Here is a 23,081-nt window from a genome sequence, read left to right as displayed (position 1 = left end):
CATATCATATGTAAAGTATTAGCACATTAGAGATCCACTACCATTTCAAAACAGCTTTTAATTTTTTAAATGGGAATGTAAAACGAGATCGATAATTTTGTAGCGTCGCAAAAGTTATTAACTTACCGTTAATACTACACGTACTATCACCTTCTGAACAATTTAATTAAAATAAAAAAAAATAATAATTTTCATAACGCGGGTCGTCTTATGTTTCCCGCCGTCGTCCTGAATACCGCGCGGTAGTTGACTATCACTGCTCCAGACGGCAAAGCAGCGAAATGACTCTCCACTTATATTACGCAGAAAATCTTGCATATGTTTGGTGTTGTAACCTCTTTAGGCCTTCGGCATATATTTTCTGATGTTATTTAGGTTTTTAAGAAACTGTTTTTATTTTGCTCCGGAAAGGTAGTGGGCCTTTAATAATTGCTGTTTTTTTGTATATTGTTGCTTTATTTACTGAAATAATGTGTACTTAAATGTTTTATTAAAATACTAGCTATTAGTAGCTTGCGTTTTTCTTTTGATAATATTCGACATTTAACTTGTATCATGTCAGCTCTGTTCAGGATTCCTGATATTAGTACTAGCCCCTACTTATAAACTTCCGGTTGCTTTGTTTACTTCCTGTACTACTTCAGGTGAGAATGCTGATTGCAAAATAACTTCGCTGCACAGGTAATTATAAATTTCTGTCAATTTTATTATTTCATACAGAGCATTCGTTTGAAGATGGACACATTTTGCAGCCAGATATTGTTTTATCTTCGGTAGGAAGTCTTATACTACACAATCGTTAGCTAATTATATCTACATGTATAATATGAATTTAAGGCAAAGCCTCAGAAGAGCGCAGCTAACGTGACGCTACCCAAATTGAAACACTTTTTTAAGATAATCGTAAAAATTTTCTTACTTGTGGTTGAATCCAGATTTTTTTCTTAACATTCCACAAATAGATTCTTTAATATCATAATTTGTTTACTGAGCATTGCATCTAAGAGCTTGAGCATGCCGGTCCATGTGTTTCAGCTCCCAAAATGTCAGTTTGATTATTAAATGCCTGAGTGACAGAAAGACAACGTATTTCAACACTATCTTTCAAAAAATATTCCATTCAGCATATTTTTCTTAAGGTCGCACGACCGTCGACCCGCTCCTTTTACCAACTGGAAAGAAAAATGACTATTAATATTGTCACAGTGTCAACACCTTTAATCTATTGTTAGTTTTGTAAACTGGACACATATTTTAAAGGCCGTTAGCGTTCAAATTGGTATGTAAAAGATTATAACATTCATATCTATGAGATCGACACAAGTCCGATAGTCCCAGCTATACTGTTTGCAGTTACAATGCAACTAACATGATGCTATCAAAAATACGGACAGTGTCATCCAGGTTTTGTGACGCACTCGCTAAGAACATCTATTGAGGACAAGCTTTATTGCGTTTTCTATATAATGTGTAATTAAAACTACTTACAGTAATTTTAAAGCGTATACTGAAAAACATATTTAGTCTAGTACAGAAATTTCAAATCGTCTGCTGATAACGAGAATTAAAACATGGCTGCCTACATGGAGGCGCGAGACTTTTCCCGCGGGACACAGTTTCAAAGTCCAAGGGTACTGGAATTATTGGAATCTAAATGCTCACACACGTGTTATGGTTAGTAGAGCTTCGCTCTACGCGGCCTTCGGCCGCGCAGAGAGCTGCGCTCTTATAATCTAATTTACATGGACTAGGCTAGGCATTGATCTTCGATCATGATCGACCAAGTCCTGTCCCGCTAACTGTTTGCAGTTACAATAACTACAGACTAAAGGACAGTTTTCCGGCTAAAACATCTATTGAGGTGCTTTAATTTTTTTATATAATGTAATGAAACAAATATACTGTATATGATCTACTTGTACGTACATGTACATCCACACGCATTCAATTTGTACATATAAAAAGTACATGTACATACATCCAGAGGACAAGTTTGTTCATTGTTTGTAATTGGTGACTTTAATGTCCGTTTTTGGGATTACACTTGTTTCCTTGTTATCTGTCACCTGTCCTAGAGGTCTTCATATTGAAACGAATTTAGTCCTCGTCTCTACTTGAGGGTTCCTCACTCAAGTCTATTATACTGGGTTGTGATCACAGATCATCTAATTAGCCAATTATTGGAAAGAATAACTCAACGCCTCAATACAAGTTCATACATATAATTCTGGTTCTCCAGATACAGTGTCACAATGTGTAATCACACTCTCTATCACTCTAATTACTGTACAATTAGAGGTTGTGCCAGAATATAGAAGTTATAAATGGTAGCGAGTACAAATGTACGATTATTTAAATTGATAGTTAAACTCCCTTTTATAGATAATATATGACTTGTCTTTTTTATAAAGAAAAAATAAAGTGATAACTAAGATGCAATAGCAACAATCGCGACAACAGAATAAAGTTAATAGTAACTCAATAGATTGAATTAGTAGTTTATAGAAATTGATCAATATGCATCAATTTCACTATTAAAAGATTTAAACCCAAATATCTTGTAATAGATATACAAGAGCACCACATTCTCCTGTATTACAAAATAATTCTCTACAATTATTTATGGAAATTGACCAATGTATCGATTTTACTATTACAAGATTCACAATTCCAACTATCTTGTAATAGAAATACTTAAGACTTTTAAACCACTGTGTTTGCAATAAACACAACTATTTACAGAAATTGATAAAGTAATAATCAATTTCACTATTATAAGATTAACTTTATTTTGTAATAGAAATACAAGAGTACACTAGACTCTTGTATTATTCTATACAAATATTATAGAATTTAAAAATGATTTATAGAAAATTCATCAATATCAATTTCACTATTACAAGATTAACCATATCTTGTAATAGAAGTACAAGAGTACACTAGACTCTTGTATTATCCAAAGTACAAATTATTTATGGGAATTGATCAAGTCATCAATTCCTCTATTACAAGATTCATCCTAAATATCTTGTAATAATTCCTATTGAATAATAGACGATTTCTATTATAAGTTGTGCCAACTTTCCTTTAATCGATATAAGGGAGATAACTCCTATAGGCCTAGCTACTAATGTGTCATGATTACATCCAAACTGGCATAAGAATACATATCCGATGCCGGGAGGAGACGTTAAAAATCACAGTAATCGCTCCTCCTTTTATACCCTCTGGGCGTCCACTTTTCCATATATGGAAAAATTGGAGGCAAATGTGGAGGCCCTCCAGACTGTTTACAACAATAACAGTCGTACATTGCCGACGTCACAATATAGTGCCAAAAATGAAAGTACAAAGAAAATGTTATACATTGTTTATCGAAAAACGAAAAATGTTCTTTAAATACACAAAATATAGTTACAAGTCTCTGATTTCGTTTCCGAGCCGTATTTAAAAATATACACAAAAACCAGCCGGAACGTCAGCGTCAACAGTTTCACAGTGAAAACAGTACAATTGGTCGGAACGAACATGTCTTGAAATCGACCGTTGTACGCCACATGTACGTATTAAATACATATATTTTGATGTACTATACTATTGTTTTTGTCTTAACAATCACTGAATTAAATCACAAGATTAATTGTGAAGCTTACATAGATGAAATAGCAAATTCAAATTCTGACCGCCTATATAGCTACTTAGTCAGATCCAATAAGGCGGCTATCGTAGCCAGTGATGCGCTACTTACCAACAAACTATTTCATATAAAAACCGATATCACATACATCTACCATCGGATAGTATGGTCAGATAGATAAAAGCATTGCCATTTGACATGCACTGCTAATTATTTACAATTCAGCCGTTATTACACGTTTATTCCATGTAAACACACCAGGGGTACAGTTCAGTAACATAAACACACAACTGCTGCTCGTCAGTCAGCTGATCTCAAATGAACATTCGTTACAATATTATAGGCCGGAGGCCTCTCTGACCCATCACATTAAAGTCTTCAGGTTCCGGAAGGTTTTGAAAGCAGCTTGGGTTGAATTTTAGTTCATGGTATTTCCAGAAGTTGTTCAGTCTGCTCTTAAAAGAGTTGATGTTTTCAGCATCGACTATATTATCTGGTAATGTGTTTCAACTGTTGTTGACGCGTTGTGAAAAGTTGTATTTTCTAATATCCAGTCTACAGTTACTATTCAGTAACTTATATTTGTTTCCAATCCATGAGTCACAGATCTATGTTTGAAGTTAAACAGGTTGTCGCGGTCACAATGATCTATTTCATGGACTATTCTAAACGCTTCAATCATGTCTCCACACAGTTGCCTGTATTCTAATGAAGGAATTCCTAACTCTAATAGCCGTTCAGGATATGTTTTGTGAGCTATATTTTTACTAGCTTAGTGGCACGGCGTTGAACCCTTTCAAGAGTTCAGATGTCGTTTTAGTCGAGGCGGCCCAGGCTGGAGAAGCATATTCAAGGTGTGGTCTGATGAGTGATTTATATAGCTGAACTAAAATGTTTTTGTCCAAATATTTGAAGGATCTTCTAATGACTCCTAGGATCTTGTTAGCTTATTGGCACTATTGTTTATATGACCACGGAATTTTAATTTCGAATCGATTGTCACACCGAGATCTTTCTCCTCATTAACCATGTCAATGTTACAAATGTTCATCTTGAATATGGGGGTGGTTTGTTTCCCAGATGGAGGTGTTTATATAGTATATATATATACTGGCATTAAATTTCAATTGCCATATTTCAGACCACTTATGAAAATTGTCCAGATCATTTTGTAGCCCATGTTTGTCAGCTTCATTATTTACCACCGAGAAGATCTTGGTATTGTCAGCAAATAGCCTCACAGCATTTTTCACAACATCCGGTTAATCGTTGATGTATATCAAAAATAGGGTTGATCCTAACACACTTCCCTGGGGGATACCGCTGATGACATTGGTCCATTCGGACGTCGCACCGTTGACTATAACTCTTTGCTTCCTATTAGCGAGGAAAGATCTAATCCATCCTAGAGTATGACCATGGATCCCATATTCCTGCAGTTTCACCAATAACCTTTCGTGAGGCACAGAATCAAATGCTTTCTGGTACTACAAATAGATAATATCGATGTTATTTTAATTATCCAGCTCCTTAGTCCAAATAATGAACACATCAATGAGTTGAGTTACACAGGAGTATCCTTTCCTAAAGCCATGTTGATGTTTGGTGAATAGGTAATTTGCTTCCATATGTTTCATAATTTCATCACGTATAATTTTTTCCAGTACATGAGATGTAACTGAAGTGAGACTGATTGGTCTAAGTTGCTCGCTAAAGTTTTGGGATCTTTTATATGGATGTCTATGATATTTGCTGTTTTCCAGATCTCAGGGACTCATTCTTCATCCAGTGGTCTTTGGAAGATGGTGGTTAGTGGTTGTGATAAGATTTGAGATGTTTCATTTAAAATCTTAGGATGTATTCCATCTGGGCCTTGAGATTTGTTAGGCTCACTAGAAATCATATAACGGCATTTAATTTTTAAAATGGGAATATGTAAAACGAAATTGATAATTTATACAGCACAAAAATTATTAACTTACCGTAAATATTACACTAACCATCTGCATCACATTCTTAATAATTTAATTTAAATAAATTAAGTGCTAATTTTCATTACGCGGGTCAATCTATATTTCTCGCCGTCTTCCTAATTACCGCTCGACTATCACTGCGCCAGATGGCAAAACAGCGACATGAATCATCACTATTAACATAGATTACGTAGGGAATCTTACATTTGATGGTGTTATGGTACCCTCTTAGGCCATTGACACACATTTACGTATATCATTATTGTTTTAATAGACTTTAATTTTTTTCTTTCGCAAAGGTAGTGAGCATTTAAAGAGAACCAGGGTATACGTATGATAACAAACCTATCCGTCGTTCATCCTGTGTCGTGCTATAACCAAATAGTAAACACTCTATAACAATAATTTCAGAAGGACAAATATTAATTATCATGTAACTAATATCATTGTAACTATCATCTTCAATACATATGCTTAAACAATAACAGAATTCAGGTGGAAACCGCATCAATTAGTGAATAAATCCTCAAATGCATATCTTTCCCGCTGCTTTGTCAAGAACATGTGCAGAATTAGTGACATTGAAAATCATTTCAGTTGATACGTTTTTATAGGGAAATGATTAATTGATGAAATTTTTTTTCTGTCTTCAGATTGAAAGATGATGCAGTTGGATGTCTTGAATGTTACTGACCTTCCCACGCTCAAAGGCATAATTTGATGTCAATTCGAAATGGAAAAGATGGAACAACTATCTGATGACCAGTGTGAGGAAAAACCTTCAAAGTGTGATCCTCCATCAGAACCTGCAAGAGACTTCGTGACGTTAACAAAGGGTCCAGATAAAATCATGGATTCCCCTCCGAGAAATCAACCAGTTGTTCTGACTGCGGAAACCGTATTACCTCCCCTTGCATCTACAGTTCAAGAGACTGATCTGATGCCTAACGATTCAGCAGCAGGGTCAATTCAATCAAGCGCTGAAAGTGGAGTAGAATCTCAAAACACAGAACCAGGATTGTCGACTCCTGACAGTGGCCCGTCTAGAGCTGAATCTGCAGGAAGTGATAGACAAAGCATTCTTAAACTTGTTAAAAGAAATTTGAAGGACACCAAAAGAGAATTCTGTGATCTACATAAAACCCTGCTGCCAAGGGAAAGACAACTTTTGATTCAAAAGGAGCAAACTGCATTAGAAGTAACCAAATATTTTGCAGACATAAAGATTCAAGTTAGTAAATATCTTCTAGAGCAAGAAGAGAAAATACATCAAGAGCTGCAAATGCTGACAGAAAGAGAGTCACAACATATACAGCAAGACATCGTAAAATGTACAACTTTAATGGAGAAAGTAGACGAAACAGAAATGGAATTGCTGTCAGCTGATTCTAGATCTAGGAGAGCCAATCCTCTGCCAGACGGAAATTCGGACCTTCATGAGCTGAAGCGAACAATAATAGGTTACTCGGACATGTGTAGTCAGATGAAGACATATGCCGATGAGCCCTTTAATATGAGGTTTATGATTAATACCGATCTCGAGGATATGTTGACAAATTGTAATCTGGTCAATATCGAGCTTATCACTTCAAGGCACACGCTGCAAAGTCGACCGTCCGTTTCATCCGAAACATCATCTTCCAGACCCTCTACTTCAGAAGAACCAGATGTTGTTTTTGCAGATAGGGATTCTGATGCCTCCGATTCTGAAACATCGAAATCGTCTGAATCTGAAGAGTCATCATCCGAATCTGATGAAGATGATGATAGTGAGGATAATGATGATGACGAGAATGCCGATGTAAGTAACCAACAATCTGGCTTAGATGCCGCCTCCCAAGATGTATTCAATACTTCTCCTGTGCAAAATACAAGAACTGCGCCTACAGATAATCCTGAACCAGCACCAGCATATGAAGAGGAGCCCCCGCCTCCATACCCAGGCCTTCCACAGGCTCCAATTCCAACAGCATCGGCTTATACAACTCCTCACACGGCTCCACGTAACCCCTCAGGTCACAGCTCGAGTAATGTTGTTCTCCCATCAGTCACGGTTTATCCACCAGGAGAGAGCAGCCAACATCGTCCATCATCTGGCTCAAGTATTGAGGGAAGAGGCGAAACAAATTCACCAAAGGTACAACATCGACAAAGTCCACGCCAGACACAACACTACAGACGACGTTCGGCCGAATCCATTGGCTCATCAGGTAGCGGCACATCACTACAAGATGCTGGATCTGATTCCACACATCGTAACCAAACAAATAATACACGGAGGCGATATAACGAAGGGTCTAATGAATCTCATGATGAACCCGTTCACCCAGCTCTCCGCTTGCCATCAGCTACCAATTCTAGCCCATCTGCACCGCCCTTGCCTATGACTTCTTTTACAACCGATAGAAACGAAGGCCATTCAACGACGTCCACGTTGTACCCCCAACTTAACCATCCACTAGGAGTCGGTAGAAGGTCTCCTAACATGAGTCGACGATCTCAGAGACCGGTACCTGGATCAGGCCATGGCGATCCATCCAGGCCAATTCACCGATTTAGGGAAAAGAAATACACACCGCCCTTTAGTCTGAAGTTTAATGGACGTTGTAACGCAGCCATTGCTGCCGACGAACGACCGCCGGGCTTAGTAGGCATTGCGAACATGGCAGACTATATAGTCGTCGTCGACCGATGGAACTTCAAACTAAAACTGATTAAGAACAGATCTGTAAAAAGTGTTCTGTTCTTCGGAACTTTTGAACCTTGGGACGTTACTGGAGTGTCCGATACACGTTGTGCTGTGACGGTCCCAAAAGCTTCTGAAATATGTATCGCCTCCAGACATGGCTCCAAACTGAAGTTAGAGAAAAGAATTTCAACCTCTCGTGGGTATTCATGTATTCAATACCACAAACGGAAGGACTTGTTCCTCTGCGGATGTTGTCCTCAGTTCGGTAGACCGCATGTTGCTGTCGTTACTATGGAAGGCAGGGTTTTGAAATCATTCCATGATGACGCCAATAACAAAACAATCTTCGACTACCCACGGTCTATCGATATATTAGGCGAAGAGACCTTTGTAGTTGTCGACAACAACAAAAACAATGTTATATTCATGAAGATGGACGGGACTGTGTTTGAGGCATACAGAGGATATCGTACCTCTTTCCTCGAGGATGCACAGGGTGTTACTGTACACCCATATCTCGGATTTGTTCTGGTGTCCGACGCCAAAAAGAATAGTCTCCATGTCTTGTCATCTAAAGGACACTACAGGGGATGCATTTCCGGTGGGACAGAGATGTCCAACCCCCGGCGGCTCATGGTTGTCGGTCTGAACAACCCGCACCTGGTTGTTGCCCACGGAAATGGCTATGTAAGTCAGTTCGATTTGGTTCATGAAACGAGACCACAACACTGATAATGATGTATAGGATTATATGTTAGAGCTGCAAAGGAAGACATCGTCACTGTCGATATTAGAGAAAAAAATAAATGTTAATTTTAATCTTAGATAATATAACACTAGTTATCACCGATCAACTCTGGGCAAAGTAAAAAATAGTCTATCATTTTCACATCTGATAACGTTTAGCGTAATTCGTAAGCGATTAGGCATAAAGCTGTTATGACCGAAATAACGAAAATAACATCGAAATTAGGCCGCCGTTTAAAATTGGTTTCCAGTATTATTTATCACATGTCAAATTAATGTCACTTATTATATAAATCTTTTCCAATGTATGTCATAGAATCGGACATCAATCCGTTTATTGCTCAGCATTATAAAGATTTGTATGCAATGTTGTTTACGTAAGAATTTAGCATACATTTTAAAAATACACGACGAGAACAACAATGGTTATGACAGGGAAATGTATCATAAACGATTTTGGAAAATTTGTACTTATTGTTAATTTTGTGTGTTTTTTAACTGATATAGCAGTCGATGTTCGGATTTCCTCCATTTTTGTTGTGTGTTCTGTTAATAGTCTCTTTATTGTGTTATCAACAAATGTTAGCAAACCATTTTGTTACTATGTAGACATAAAGTTTGACCACAATCATTTCAATTAGCAATTATTTACTTATAAATATTATTAACAATGAATATCCCAAAAACAAATCCTTTACACAAAATCTCCAGATCTATATAAAGGTGAAAGGCGCACAATGAAATGTATGCTTGTCAAAGTATAAATAATAAGGCGTTATCACAATGTGTTTAGGAAAGGTAAGATCCTATGTATGGCAAATTCGGTTATATTTTCAAGTGAAATATTCCGCAACTAAATATCGTTCTTCTTAAGAATATTGTACTTTAATTTTCATAACTTGTATGTAAATGTAAGGAAACCGCTCAGTATAATAGAAGTCCAATGCTCTAAGAAATAACACTAAATATACTAATATTTTTTAATGGCATTGATAACATGAAATCCATTCTTTGAACTTTGATTATATCATTATTGTTAAAACTCAGATTTGATATATGTTACAAATTTACAAGTATGATGTCGTATGTATTTTAATAGAAATCCATCCAACGCTCAATGAAAGTATCCGTACTCCTATATTTTGATACCAACGATAGCATGAAATCCATTGTTTGAACTTTGTTAGATTACAGCAGTGTTAAAACTGTACAATATCTCTCTTCTTTTAATGTGATGTTTGTTGCAAGTATATATGAAGCCATATGTATTTTATAGTCATTATTTCGCGCTAAAATGTTTTTATTAACACAAGAGACATTCTCGTTATTCCGTCTTTGCATATTACAGAGTTGTGACGTCATTATTTTTTGTTCGAAATTCACGTCGTTTTATCTTAATGATCTCTATGTGCCACTAATGGTTACATTTATACATGTTTTTCAAACGATAGTAAATCAGAAAAGTTACAAGAGAAAACAAAAAATGGGGAAGGGGGCAACCTTGCTACTTGATATTGATTGTGATAACTTGTTGAAGATAGATTGGCAACAATTTGCACGTCACTATTCTTATATGTGTTATTGATGTTGAATTGTGACCATTGTAAATTGTGTAAAATTGACATATCTATTATTTTATTTAAAGAAGAAATCTTGTAACGTTTTGAACTCTGATTGAGCTTAAATGTTTGTAATGTTTTGATGTCTGCGTACAAAAGTAATGGTAAGAAAACTTTATCTGTCTAGGTAAACGTGCCGCAAAAAATCATTAATATAACATTTTCATCTATTTTTGTTTCTTTCACATATACCATATTTGAAAAATTATTTTGAAATGATTTTTTTATAAAAAAATGTTACGCTTCAAATGACATATCGTTGTACTATTTTAGTATTTTTAATGCACTGTATTTGAATAACAATGATTCTTATTTTCTCACCCAAGTGTTGTTGGTTATTACCTAGCGTGTTTTAGAGATTGTATGTGTTTGTGTTGTTAGTTAATTCTCAGTTTAAAGTGTTATCTTACTGAAGCGACTGTCGGTGGCATCAAGAAGAACACACGACGATAAGTGAATCAGTCGCCTTCTCGACTGATTTACACGAGATGTTTTCCTTAAAATTACACACGTTTTACAGTTGTTGATAAATATGGCGTTTTAACTTTATTTAAAATGCTATGGTTCTTGCGTCTGCCCATATCGACTCTTTACCGCCCCCGATAGATTGTAAGGACATCTGTACTACTTCTCTATGGCGGTCCTATATACGTCAGTAACGTGTTTATGTTTACCTATTAAACAAAACACCTGTGTGCTGATGTTACATATGTATCTGGGAAAAGATTAATACGACATTGTCTACTTTCCTTTGTTTTATCTGTCGTGGACAATGCCCCTTGTTTCTTCCAGGTAAACTGTGGTTATTATCAATCATATCTATACTCATTCACTCTGTGATTTATTGAAGAATTATGTTTGACATTTTAACTATTTCCTAACTTAATATCCAACTCTGTCTGTGGTGTGTTATATAAAAATGTTTACTTTCAAACAGAAATACCTTGTTAATTTCCCATCCGTAGCGATATTTCTTGTATGAATTTATAAGCCTTTGAAGCAGAGAGATCGCTATGACCTATCATTAAGGTTTACCTGTGTCAAGCTCTGTCCACTCCCTTAGTTATGTAGTGATAAATTACTTTTTGTTACCATTGTTGATTTGTTCCATTTGACTGCCTACGAATAATTGTTAGCATCATTCCTTTATGTTCTACATCTTTGATTAATCATTAATTAAGTACAATATTGAGTTAGTCCATAAAATGGCTAACTATTGCAAAGAAAATTATATTATATGTAAAACATCGGAGTAACATGCACTGCTGAAATATGAACTTTGTTGCTATTTTGATAACTAATTCAAATTTTAATATTAAGTGAATCTAACATGAATGTTGTGCGATAGGAAATTGCGCTCAGTTTGTAAATGAAATTCGGTCTGAGGAAAAAAGGAAATTTCAAGAATAGCTCCTGTTGAAGTAACCAACTTAACCTTAATATAATCTCTGTTACAAGCTGTTAGTGCTTCAGGGTTTGACAATCAAGTAAAGTACATGTGCATTTGTCTCTATATTTTTATATTGTATTTCTTGTTATTTTTTCTGGTTAATGTATTGTGAGGTATAGGATTTGTGATATTTTAACTAGTTTGGGATTAAGTTTACATTGTATTTGTTGCTAACTAACATAACAGGGTACATAGTTTTAAATAATAATAATGATAATTTTACAGTTTATTATTTTTCTATTTTTATTTTTGTACATGTATATACATTCCACTGACTTTTTATGTATCAATTCCAAAGAATGAGGTTGTATGTGTTTTAAAATATTAATTTTGTGTTACTCGCAGGATATAAAATGATATCTTGTTGCGTGTGTTTGACACTAGTTGAGGCAAGTACTTTTATCTGTGTTGTATCACTTTCTTTAATTGATATTCTTTTGTAATGTAACTGGTTATCTAACTTTTTGAAGATAATATGAAAATATGATTTATAAAACTCGGTTTACATTTTAGGAAAAATAATTTATGTTGTCTTTGTTAACTTAATTGTATTTTTATCATAGAAACATTTTATAGTTATGAGGATTATAATTATTATTGAAAGGGTTAGTTTACATTTTACAGCGTATAACATTTAATACTTTTTGCACATTTCTTAGAATCAATTCTATACAGAACGCAGTGCTTTCATTTACTTTATTTCTGATTGTATCTTATCACATCTGTATATAACACTCAGGTATACATATACATGCTACAAGCCATTATTTAAGTGTCACAATAGAAATCCTGTAATTTGAACATGAAACAAGTAAGTAAATAAATATCAAACATCCGCCAATTAACGTAAAGCTTCTTCGCTAGTCACTACGTTATAATTATTTTAGTAGTTTTTGTCATTGAAGAAAATTTTTACCTAACGTCATTGTAACAAATAAGCTTTTGTTCCTGTATTTAACTACTGTCCTTTTATCATCAGTATTGACCAATATGTACTTGTCATTAATGGCCGACCATTAAATAGACATTGATATTGTTATTCAAGTGAAACGAACGATAAAGCAAGGGTCCATTGTTTCTTATTACATGTATATAATGACGTCACAGACAAATGATTTGGACTGTGAACTGTCCGACCATTAAAATACCGAAGTGATAATATAGAAATAACAAATTACCATTTTATTGAGAGTGTCGAGTGATCGATGACAGTATATCATTATCTGATGCTGCTGATTAAAGAGTTAATTTTCCAATTTTTTTTTTATTTCTTTACGTAAACCCAATATTACTGAGATTTGTTATAACCGCACTTTTATTGACATTTCGTGTATCGTAACTGATAATGAGTATACATTACCAAGAAGAAATGCCATTTAGCGACCTTTAACAATATGTAGTGTCATATAGTAACAAAATGCATTTGTTTTCGCACTTTCCTTATTGACCGTTGCTCCTTGTCATCCATTTCTTGTGGTTCTTATTTTATATTTCACACACTAATGCAGCTAATTGGCTTGTCGTGATTTATAACTTAATGTGTAATATGTTGTAATGTAACATTGGATTTTTCCACTAGACTACAACGTTATGATGCTTAAGAAGCAGATGTTGATTGTTTTCGTCAAAAGAAAATGGCGTCGTTTTATCAAAAATGATGACGAAATCCACACAAATAAATGACGTAACAATCGAGGCCTGTCCACAGGGAAGGCAGTATTGTACACTTGGGAGGTTGGTTGTGGTTTGTTTGCTAATAAACGTTTTGATTACGTTTTGTGTCGTGTTGTATTTTTAGATTTATATATAAATTGAACCGAAAGGAAAATAAAAGAAGGGATCAGATATTGTCTGGAGTAAAACCTAAGCACATTCTGATATGCGGACAATTCGCACGGTAGTACTTCTCTTCTGGTTAATTTCAATTTGCGATAGAATTAAGAATGACCACACTGCTGCCAATGATCCGGAAACAGCATATTAATTGTAAAATGTCAGAGTTATACATTGACAAAACTTCATATAGGAGCCAAATGGTAGAATTTGAACACCTTAACCATGATCCGGATCTTACATTAACACTCAATTATTCTAATCAGTTTCGGGATATTTAGATACATTTAAATGCTTGCCACATAAAATGTAAGGAAAACAGAATTCTTGTCATTTTCATTTATATCGACAGGTATATCAAACAACTTTTTCCTCGAAAATTTGTTCGTGTCATTTTGTGCGGACAGCCAACAATATGAAGCGGGCAATGAGACAGCTAAATATGTACTCTATAGTCTTCCAAAACTAAGCGCCAACTTCATGACATTAAACATAATAAACTAACCAATTCCTTTGTTTTAATGTCATTGTCTAACCTACTTACACACGATGTTCCGAAAACATACTACTAAAGAAAAGAAAAAAAAAATTACCAAGCACCTCGTTGATATTTATTACCTGTTTGGTGTGATGGTACCGGCTCGTACCTGTTGGCAAGATGTGTCTGTGCTATTGTCCATATTTCCTCGTTCCTATTGTTTGTCAGTTGACGTTTTGATTGGTACAAAGTATTTATTCACAGTTTCCCCATGCTGTAGTGTTGATAAGAAATCAACAATATATGACAGTGTTTCTTATTAGGATATTCTTCTGCTGTGAACCTTAAAGGGACAATTCAGTCTAAGAGAACATTAAAATTTGTACATATATCGGAAAACCCCCAGTTTTAAAAGAAATTAGATCAACCGGTATTACTGTGAAATGTCAGAAAATCCCATGGTGGTGAAATGCGTATGAAATGTTCAAACTCGCTCGCTGTCCGACATAACACATTGTGGTCAAACATCTTGTATCCCGAACCCAGTCCCTTGCTCGTATAGTAATGCTACTTTTGTCTAGAACTGCTCAAAGCGCTCTGACAGAAGTATGTTTACCTTATTAGGTGAATTGTCTTGCCTGAAAAATCATTATATCACCTCCACAGTGGTTATGTAGTTTATTTGGTTAACGTGCGTGACTTTGGCTAGGATATGGGTACAACGTACATATTGTACCTGCTAAATCGTATTGATCAATGATTTGTAATTACAACGGTATCAATTAAAATACTAAACAATGAGATGGAATTTGTCAATGTTTTATATTATATATTTCATAAGAAATGTACAGCAATACATTTATGCCATATTTTGCTTCAGGGTTATGTAGAAGAATTAGCTTAAGTGAATTGTCCCTTTAAAAAAAGTTGTACAGTGGCTGTTGTGGCCTCCAATCAATTTCTTCTTCAAGACATCCACACGCAATGTCCAAATTCAGGATTTATGAATTCGTTTACTTTTTCTTTCAATTAATAGATTTTATGGACTGTATGTTTTCCCCATGTTTGACAAAAATTTTGTGCCTACCTAGTATTTTAGGGGAAATGCGAAAAACTGTAATTAATGATTTATTAGCAGAGATATATTTTAGCGTAATTCGGTGGTTCAATACCAGGACATTAAATATTATATCCTTCTCTGAATTATAGGAAATGGTGAATTAATTGAAAGTTTGAACCTAACTAATAAATGTTGAGTTATTGGACTGGCTCCGTTTTGTGCAGCCATAATAATAAGTTTGTCATCTACATTGTATGTCGCGGCCTAATTAATTACTTTATTATGCATATCAGGGCATACCGTCTACAGTATAAACATATTCGTTTGGCATTTATTTGAAAGTGCATAGTACGTGTGATCACTTTAAAAGTCGCCCGAGGTTGGTGAACATGCAGTTATTGTAAAGGTGAAATGTTGTTTTCATTATTAATGTACAAATAAGATATTTACCTAGCAGACACAATGTATAGACTATATTCATTGATTAACACCCGAGCGAGCAATACATCAGTACAGGACACTTGGTCTGATAATTACCACAGTACATTGACAGGTGACATTATCACTAATCTCATTAACACCAATTCATCATTAATTAATGATTTAATCAAACAAAAGGAGGCGTTGTCTTAGACTTCTTTATAAATAAGCATCGCGTCTTCTCTTTGTTATTACTACAGAGCAACACAATAGTCAAAAGGTAAGTTTTCTATAAATTAGTATTATATATGTATATAAGGAATATTGATAAACCGTTGATATTACTTTTTTGAACCATATCTATAAATATATATTATTCAGAATTAGAAAGATATTTGTTTTACAAAATAATAAAAGAACAATTTACGTCTGGTAATTATCAACTTTGATGTATAACATTCCTAATAGTAGACACTTTGTAACTATTTGTATATATGACTATACCTAGGGGTGTAAATAAGGACTATAGTTGCTATCAACATATTGATATTTTCAGTTATATTGCTATTTTTTAATTTCATCAGGGTATGAATTTTATTTTTAATAACCGGATGAAATTAAAATTTTTATAATGTATTTTATAAAATAAAAAAGTTCAGATTTACCATTCTAGTGATTTTTTCAAGGGATTCTTTTTCCGAATCAAAACACGACGTCAATGTCTCTCTTGTGACGTCACGATAACGCCGGGGTTTGGCGCCATTCTCGGGGTTTGGCGCCATTCTCGGATTTTTTCTTTTACAGTGGTATGCATAAAAAGATTGGCCAATTAGAAAGCCGGTTTTAGTATGAAAACAAAGAAAACTTAATTAGATGTATATAGTGTTATTTTCGTTATGATATTTGTTAAATAAGTATACAAAGTAAGTATAAATCATGAAAAAATCGCATTGCTATTGAAAAGGAACATTTCCAAGTTGTAAACATTTAGTATTAGTAAAAAATAAATATCATGTAAGCTGATATAACTTTACATCACAACAATCTTCTGTCCAACATATCTTTTAATTATTTTCCTAAAAAGCCATTAAGTTTCGATGAAGACGTTGCGGGTATTTCACAAACTGAAATAACGTATTAACAAATACACTGATAAGAATTATATTGGATTTATCGATTGGTTTCAGATGAGAACTACAGCCTTCTGTCAGTTATGTGTGATTGTGCTGTGTGCCGTCACAGTGAACTCACAACATGTGGGACATGGGAACTATCTGATGAGATCCCAGTTCCCATCCTACCAACCAAACTACCAGATGTATCCGTCGTTCCCACAAAGACCAATGTTTCCTGGCTACCAGAGTGGTGAGTTAATATCACCACTTACCTCTTATAGCTACTATAAATAATTCTAATCTTCTGATCTCCAGTGTTTAAGCATTAAATTGCCTTCTTTGGGAATTCATGGTCCTCATGACACTCTCCCAGAATTGCAGAAAATTGAATAACGCGAAATAAACCCCCCAAGAAGGCAACTTTATGCTTATATTTCCGTTTTGTTATTCTTCGCCAACCTGTAATATACAGTGTAATCGCTATTACCAAATCAAATTTCCCGCTGCCTCCGTCAGTGGAGCCTCTTCTTGTGACGTCATAAGTACCTTCAATGTCCTAAGGACCCCCGATGTTATTCGCAATAAAACAAATAAGTCCATGGAAATAAACATAAAATCATCATTACACATCCAACAATCTTATCAATATACAGTATTCTGTCTCTAGGATATTCAACATTTTGTAATCATAATTACAAATATGGTTGCTAATAACAAAGAACAATTGGGGTTTTTCATTCCGGTAGCACGCAAGTACGTACAAAAATGCGCCTTGCGTCATTACGTTATGACGCCGGTAAGAATGACGTCACAATACTGTTTAACATATCACTACACCAACGGGAGTTATAGGAGAATTATGATCTCATAAATTCCCTTTTTCGTTGGTAAGGTTATATAGAGTCAGTCTAGAGCAAATAAAAATATGGTCGATTCCATAAAATGCTGGGTTATTAGGATATTTTTATTTTAACATCTTATTGACGTTAAAAATAACAGGAGGGAATTTTACCTTTATAATTAACTCAATAGTAGATAAAACCGCTGGACAATTTGCCGTCATCAATTTGTAAACCGTACGGAAAATGAATGAAATTAAAGGAAGAATTTATCATATCGTATAAACTATTTGTTTTCAATTCGATTATAGAAAACCAATTTTCATTCGTGTACGATTTGATTTTACTAATTTCGCAATCAAAATGACTTTCCGACAGTTTATCAATCTGAAGTATATTGGAAGGTATTTCATTTCTCAAAAGTTAATACTTATCAACTTGTTTTGAAACGGAAATCAGAAAATGTAGTAGCTGTGGAGGAAAGTTGTTTGGCAGTATTCTTTGCTTTTAGCACCAAATTTGACCACAAACACAATATCTTTCGCTAAGTTCTCGTGCCTCCATTTTGCACATTTTTGTTGATTTCCGAATCGCAATAAATCGCTGCTATTTCTTTACAGATGACATGTTTTCCGATTTCAACCGGCCCGATTATTCTTGGGATACCCCGGACACAAACTACTACCGCTCTTTTGGAGGTCGTTTCTACAGAATCGACTGAGTAGTGACCCTCCCTTCTCCTTGTGACGGCAGATTCCTCTACGTTTCAATCCCTACTATCAATTATGATGTACTTTTCGACAGAGCAGCTATTGTCATTGTCGGAACCGGATGTGACTTTAACTACGACTGCGCAACTTCTTCTGCTAGTTATAACAACATATTCCACTAAGTGAGTGTGGTGTGTCTTAGAAGAGAGGCATGGTGGACAGATGTAAAATAAAAAGATAGATTAATCTGATCTTGCTTAAATATGTAGCGAGGTATTGATTAGGTTTTGTTGTCTATTATGTTTTCATGATTTGTCATAAAACAGGTGTCTATTAAGAAATAAAATATTTGTAGTATTGTTCATCAGTCATTTTGTTTTATTTATTCTGAAGAGAAGAGAGATGCTCATTTGAATTATTCGTTCTATCCAAATTAATATTTTTTGAGTTTTAGCAAATTTTCTCGATTTTATAAATGGATTATTTGAGACAACAGATTAATTCCTTCGCCATAGTCATATCTTAGTTGATGTTCTTTTATAATATGAAATATAAACACCCAATGTAAAGCTTTTTTGTAAAATCGAATTGAAAATGAAGTTGTTTATACTGTAGCTTTGTACGATATTAAGTGTATCATCTAGCGTACTTATTAACTGTAATGAAAAAATATCTGTAAAACAATATTGATGTCAAAGACGGATACAGGATTTTAATGCGAAAAAAAAACATATTATGAGCACATAATTCTTAGTGTACCTAATGTTACAAAATCGCATATAATGTTTGTTCATCTTACTTACAAGTCAGCTTACAATTAAAACGATCTAAGTCCAGACAGAATCACGCATGGAGAAAGAGGATCAATTCTAAAACGTTCAGACTAGAAGAAATAAAATGTTGACAGCTGTTATGAATGAAAAGGTGCAATACATCCATAATTAATATCGACACATCACGTACGCAGGAAATGCTTCTTTAAACCTCGTACACGTGTCCAAGTGTGCTCAAAGGCTTGAATTTATGTAACATCATATGAGACATAGTGTTAATGTGCACCCTGTAAGATCTGGGATCACAGCGGCCCGCAATGGATACCAGTTCCTGGCCGTTTACACGACAGATCATCGCCTTTCTCTTGATAAAGGTCGCTAAAACCAGATTTTCAGATGAATTATTCTGTTAAAGAGCCCCTGTTAGTTACGGTTGTCAATGCACAAAAGGCGTGCCATAAATCTTAATTGTAATGATGCATCATCATATAAAATGAAATGCGCAATATAAAATTCGATGGTCAACTTGGGGAGTGACTTCAGGCAAGGAGAAGGTAAGAGAGAATGGTTTATGTAGAGTACGATTTCGTTATTGTCTGAACTATAATGAATTTAAATCCAAAATTAACATTTATAACTAATTTGATATCATAAAAAAGCAAGCCTGACGAAATTATTAACAGCCACAAGTGATTAATCATAGCATTTTTTCTTAGTCTTTCTAGGTTCCAGCCACTAAGTAGAAATTCGCATGCGATTTGTGAATTCGCATACAATGAAAATTCGCAAAAAAAAAATCTTGCTGCGAATAATTAACTATGTAAGATACTCAATATTCTTTTAAATTCTTTTTCTGTGAATTTTAATATTAGCAAAGAAATCGCGAAATTTAGTTGCCTCGAAAGACGGCTGCTTTACAGTTTATGTATGCGATTTTTACAACTTCACATTAACAAATGAAAACCCTATGCTGTATTGAATTCACCTGAGACTGACTGACAAACATATTAGAACTGTTGTATAGCTAAACATGTTCGTGACGATTTCACGAATCATACGGTAAAACTCGGACCGTTCTCAGGCTAGTCTATATTTTCCAAATGTATTTTAGACATATGACTTCCAAATGTGCTGGAGACTACTAACATTGATAACGTTATGAAATTCACATATAAACAAGTAGATTTTGCACGGTGCCAAACTCACGGCCTAAACAAGGTTTTGTGAACTGTGATCATAAAAATGTTTTAAAACAGAGCCAAAGAAAAAACTTTTGTTTTTATTTTCGTTTTTCGTTTCTTTTTATTTCATTATTAGTTTTTTTTAAATTGTATATTTTTCATAATAGTTAGGTTTATAATATTGCGAACAGTTGAATTTATAAATGGTCATTACACTGTTTATGGTATGGGTGATGTTATTGTTTAATTCCAGATGGAGTGGAACGCTATCATATACCTTTTGCTTCTCTGCGCAGTCCAGTCATTCATCACCATGGTAACCGCCACATATGAAGGAAGAGGTGGGTGTTTCTTACACGTATTGTTCTGGAAAGCAAAATTATACTGTAGATATTAAAGTTTGATTATCTTTATGTGTCCTCATTTACTTTTGTTAATATTAAATTAACATAATTTGACGCCTTTTCAGTTTAGGTGTTTAAACGCAAATTAGAAAATATGGAAAGTCTTATGATGAATGATCACTCCCAGTTCCATACGTACATATGTATATATGTAGTTACCTAAATATTCCTAGTATGCATACAATCAAAAAATGTGACAGTAATGCTCATCTTTGCTTTTTTCGTAAAAGGTGTATTTTGTTTTTTTTTTTTTAATCGCGTAGATTCCATTAGTAATATTATCTAAAATATGCGCATATTAAAACAATACACATGGCACATGTATATATGCAGTTTTGGGTCGCCGAGAGCTGGTTGTATTGGTATGTATCTGAGACTATGATTGCAGCATTGATAATATCTAACTTAATCGGCATTTTTTTTACTTCAGAAGAATGGGCTGAATACGATCCAGAGGGCAGAGGAGAGGAAAGATATTATTACAAGTGATGACGTAATGATGTCTGGTAGTGACGTCATCATTCCGATAATATAGAGAAACAGAGGAATTAATCTAACTAAGTAAACTCTTATCAGTGAATCTACATGTATTTGTCGTCTTTCTGTCTTTAGATTTGTTTGCTTTACTATGCAGCGGTAAAGCTTTAGGTAAAAATACGGTGAATATAGTGTTCCATACTCCCCGGGAAATAAAATCAACGTGAAGATTACAGGATTAGCAGAACCATGCGTTGCGCAGTAGGATGCACCATTATTTAGTCATATGATTCCGTGCGATCTTCGTGCGAAGTTGCAACACTTAGTGAATAAAGCGAATAGCGATAAAACTGAAACACAAGCCTTCAGCGTAAAAAATTAACATCTGAGCTTATATATTTCAAAATGTTTATTTATCCTGCTCGACCATAAAACTTTGCATCAGTCTTCATCGACCGTCATCTCTTAAATACTTGTGTTAATTACTTCTCTGTCAGTGATCGACAACTGTCATTGATAACTTAATTGATAATGTAAACAGACCATGGAGAACTGAATCAATCAATACCGTTTTACTCCTTTGTTACCTGTCTGACTGCACAAGAAAAACCAGGGATCCAAACGAATCTTGAAAATATAAAGTACACAATAAGTCAATTTAAAAACGATATGGTTAAATCCAGTGTTATATGTTTTCTTAATGTTTATTTCTATTGTATGAATGAAGTGTCAGTTTTCCAAGATATTATTTAATTAAAGATATACATCAGATTATTAATTGAAATCACACAAACAATGCTAGCGGGGCGTCCATGTAGTTTCCAGAAGTATGTAGAAAATCATCTATGAGGTCATGTCTATCAATAATAGGGATAGTGTTCACTAATGTATGTTTACACATAATGGTTCGTAAATCATCAGTATCGAAAAACATTGAGAAATAATTTATAAAATTTTTAATGAATCTAGAACTATGTTACTCAATGCACTGTGTAATCAACTGAATAAAAACAGATTTCAAGTGAAATAAAATATGTATGCTTCAACCTTTAAACAAATACAGTAATTCTATATTTAGTGAATCTCAAACTATGAAAGTAAATTGACAGAGCTTAAATTCGTCAATCGACTGGTAGTGTTGTGTAATGAGTATTGTTTTCTTCTAAACAATAAAAAAAATCGTGACCAAACACCGCATTTATATAATCATTTAAAAACATAATGTTTACCTTTATGTAGACAATGTAAAAGAGCGACAGTTTTCTCTGTTTTTCCTTGTAAGTTGTCCCGGCCTGGCGATCCGCCCAGAGATCGCTGTAGACAAGGCTGATGTAATGTCAAGTGCAGATGTCACGCGGTAATGTTGGTACAAGGCTGTAATTGTTTCCTGAATGTCACGTGACCTCAAACCTTGTCTATATAAATTCATAAATTCGTTTTATTGATAAAACCGAGTTTCAAGAACAAATATCGAAACAGCCTTTTTGAAAAGGTATGTATTGGTTTTTTTTAGTCTATGACATGCAGAGTACATAGCATAGGCATAGCAACAAAACATCTATCAAGCTGTAAGTGCCAGTATTTCTAAATCAAATTTTGCGATTTCAATTTCGAAACAAGTTCTCATAAACATTTGCGGATTAAAAGCTTAAACGGAAATATCAATTATTATAAAT

General features: G+C 34.4%; 1 protein-coding gene across 1 annotated transcript; it reads left to right on the top strand.

Moving 5' to 3' along the window:
• Window positions 1-617: 617 nt before the first annotated feature.
• LOC138314518 (uncharacterized) lies at window positions 618-13,887 on the top strand. Its single transcript, XM_069254890.1, has 2 exons — window positions 618-681; window positions 6,264-13,887. Exon 2 carries the CDS (start codon window positions 6,344-6,346, stop codon window positions 9,029-9,031), a length of 2,688 nt encoding a protein of 895 aa, XP_069110991.1. The 5' UTR covers window positions 618-681; window positions 6,264-6,343; the 3' UTR covers window positions 9,032-13,887.
• Window positions 13,888-23,081: the final 9,194 nt, after the last annotated feature.

Source organism: Argopecten irradians, chromosome 2, assembly GCF_041381155.1.
Source record: "Argopecten irradians isolate NY chromosome 2, Ai_NY, whole genome shotgun sequence".
Lineage (NCBI taxonomy): Eukaryota > Metazoa > Mollusca > Bivalvia > Pectinida > Pectinidae > Argopecten > Argopecten irradians.
Note: the sequence above shows the minus strand (reverse complement) of the source record. Positions and strands in the feature narration are given on the sequence as shown.

Bases quoted from the DNA above. Each gene is read 5' to 3' on its own strand.
- LOC138314518 (XM_069254890.1), top strand. From the start codon at position 6,344: ATGGAAAAGATGGAACAACTATCTGATGACCAGTGTGAGGAAAAACCT.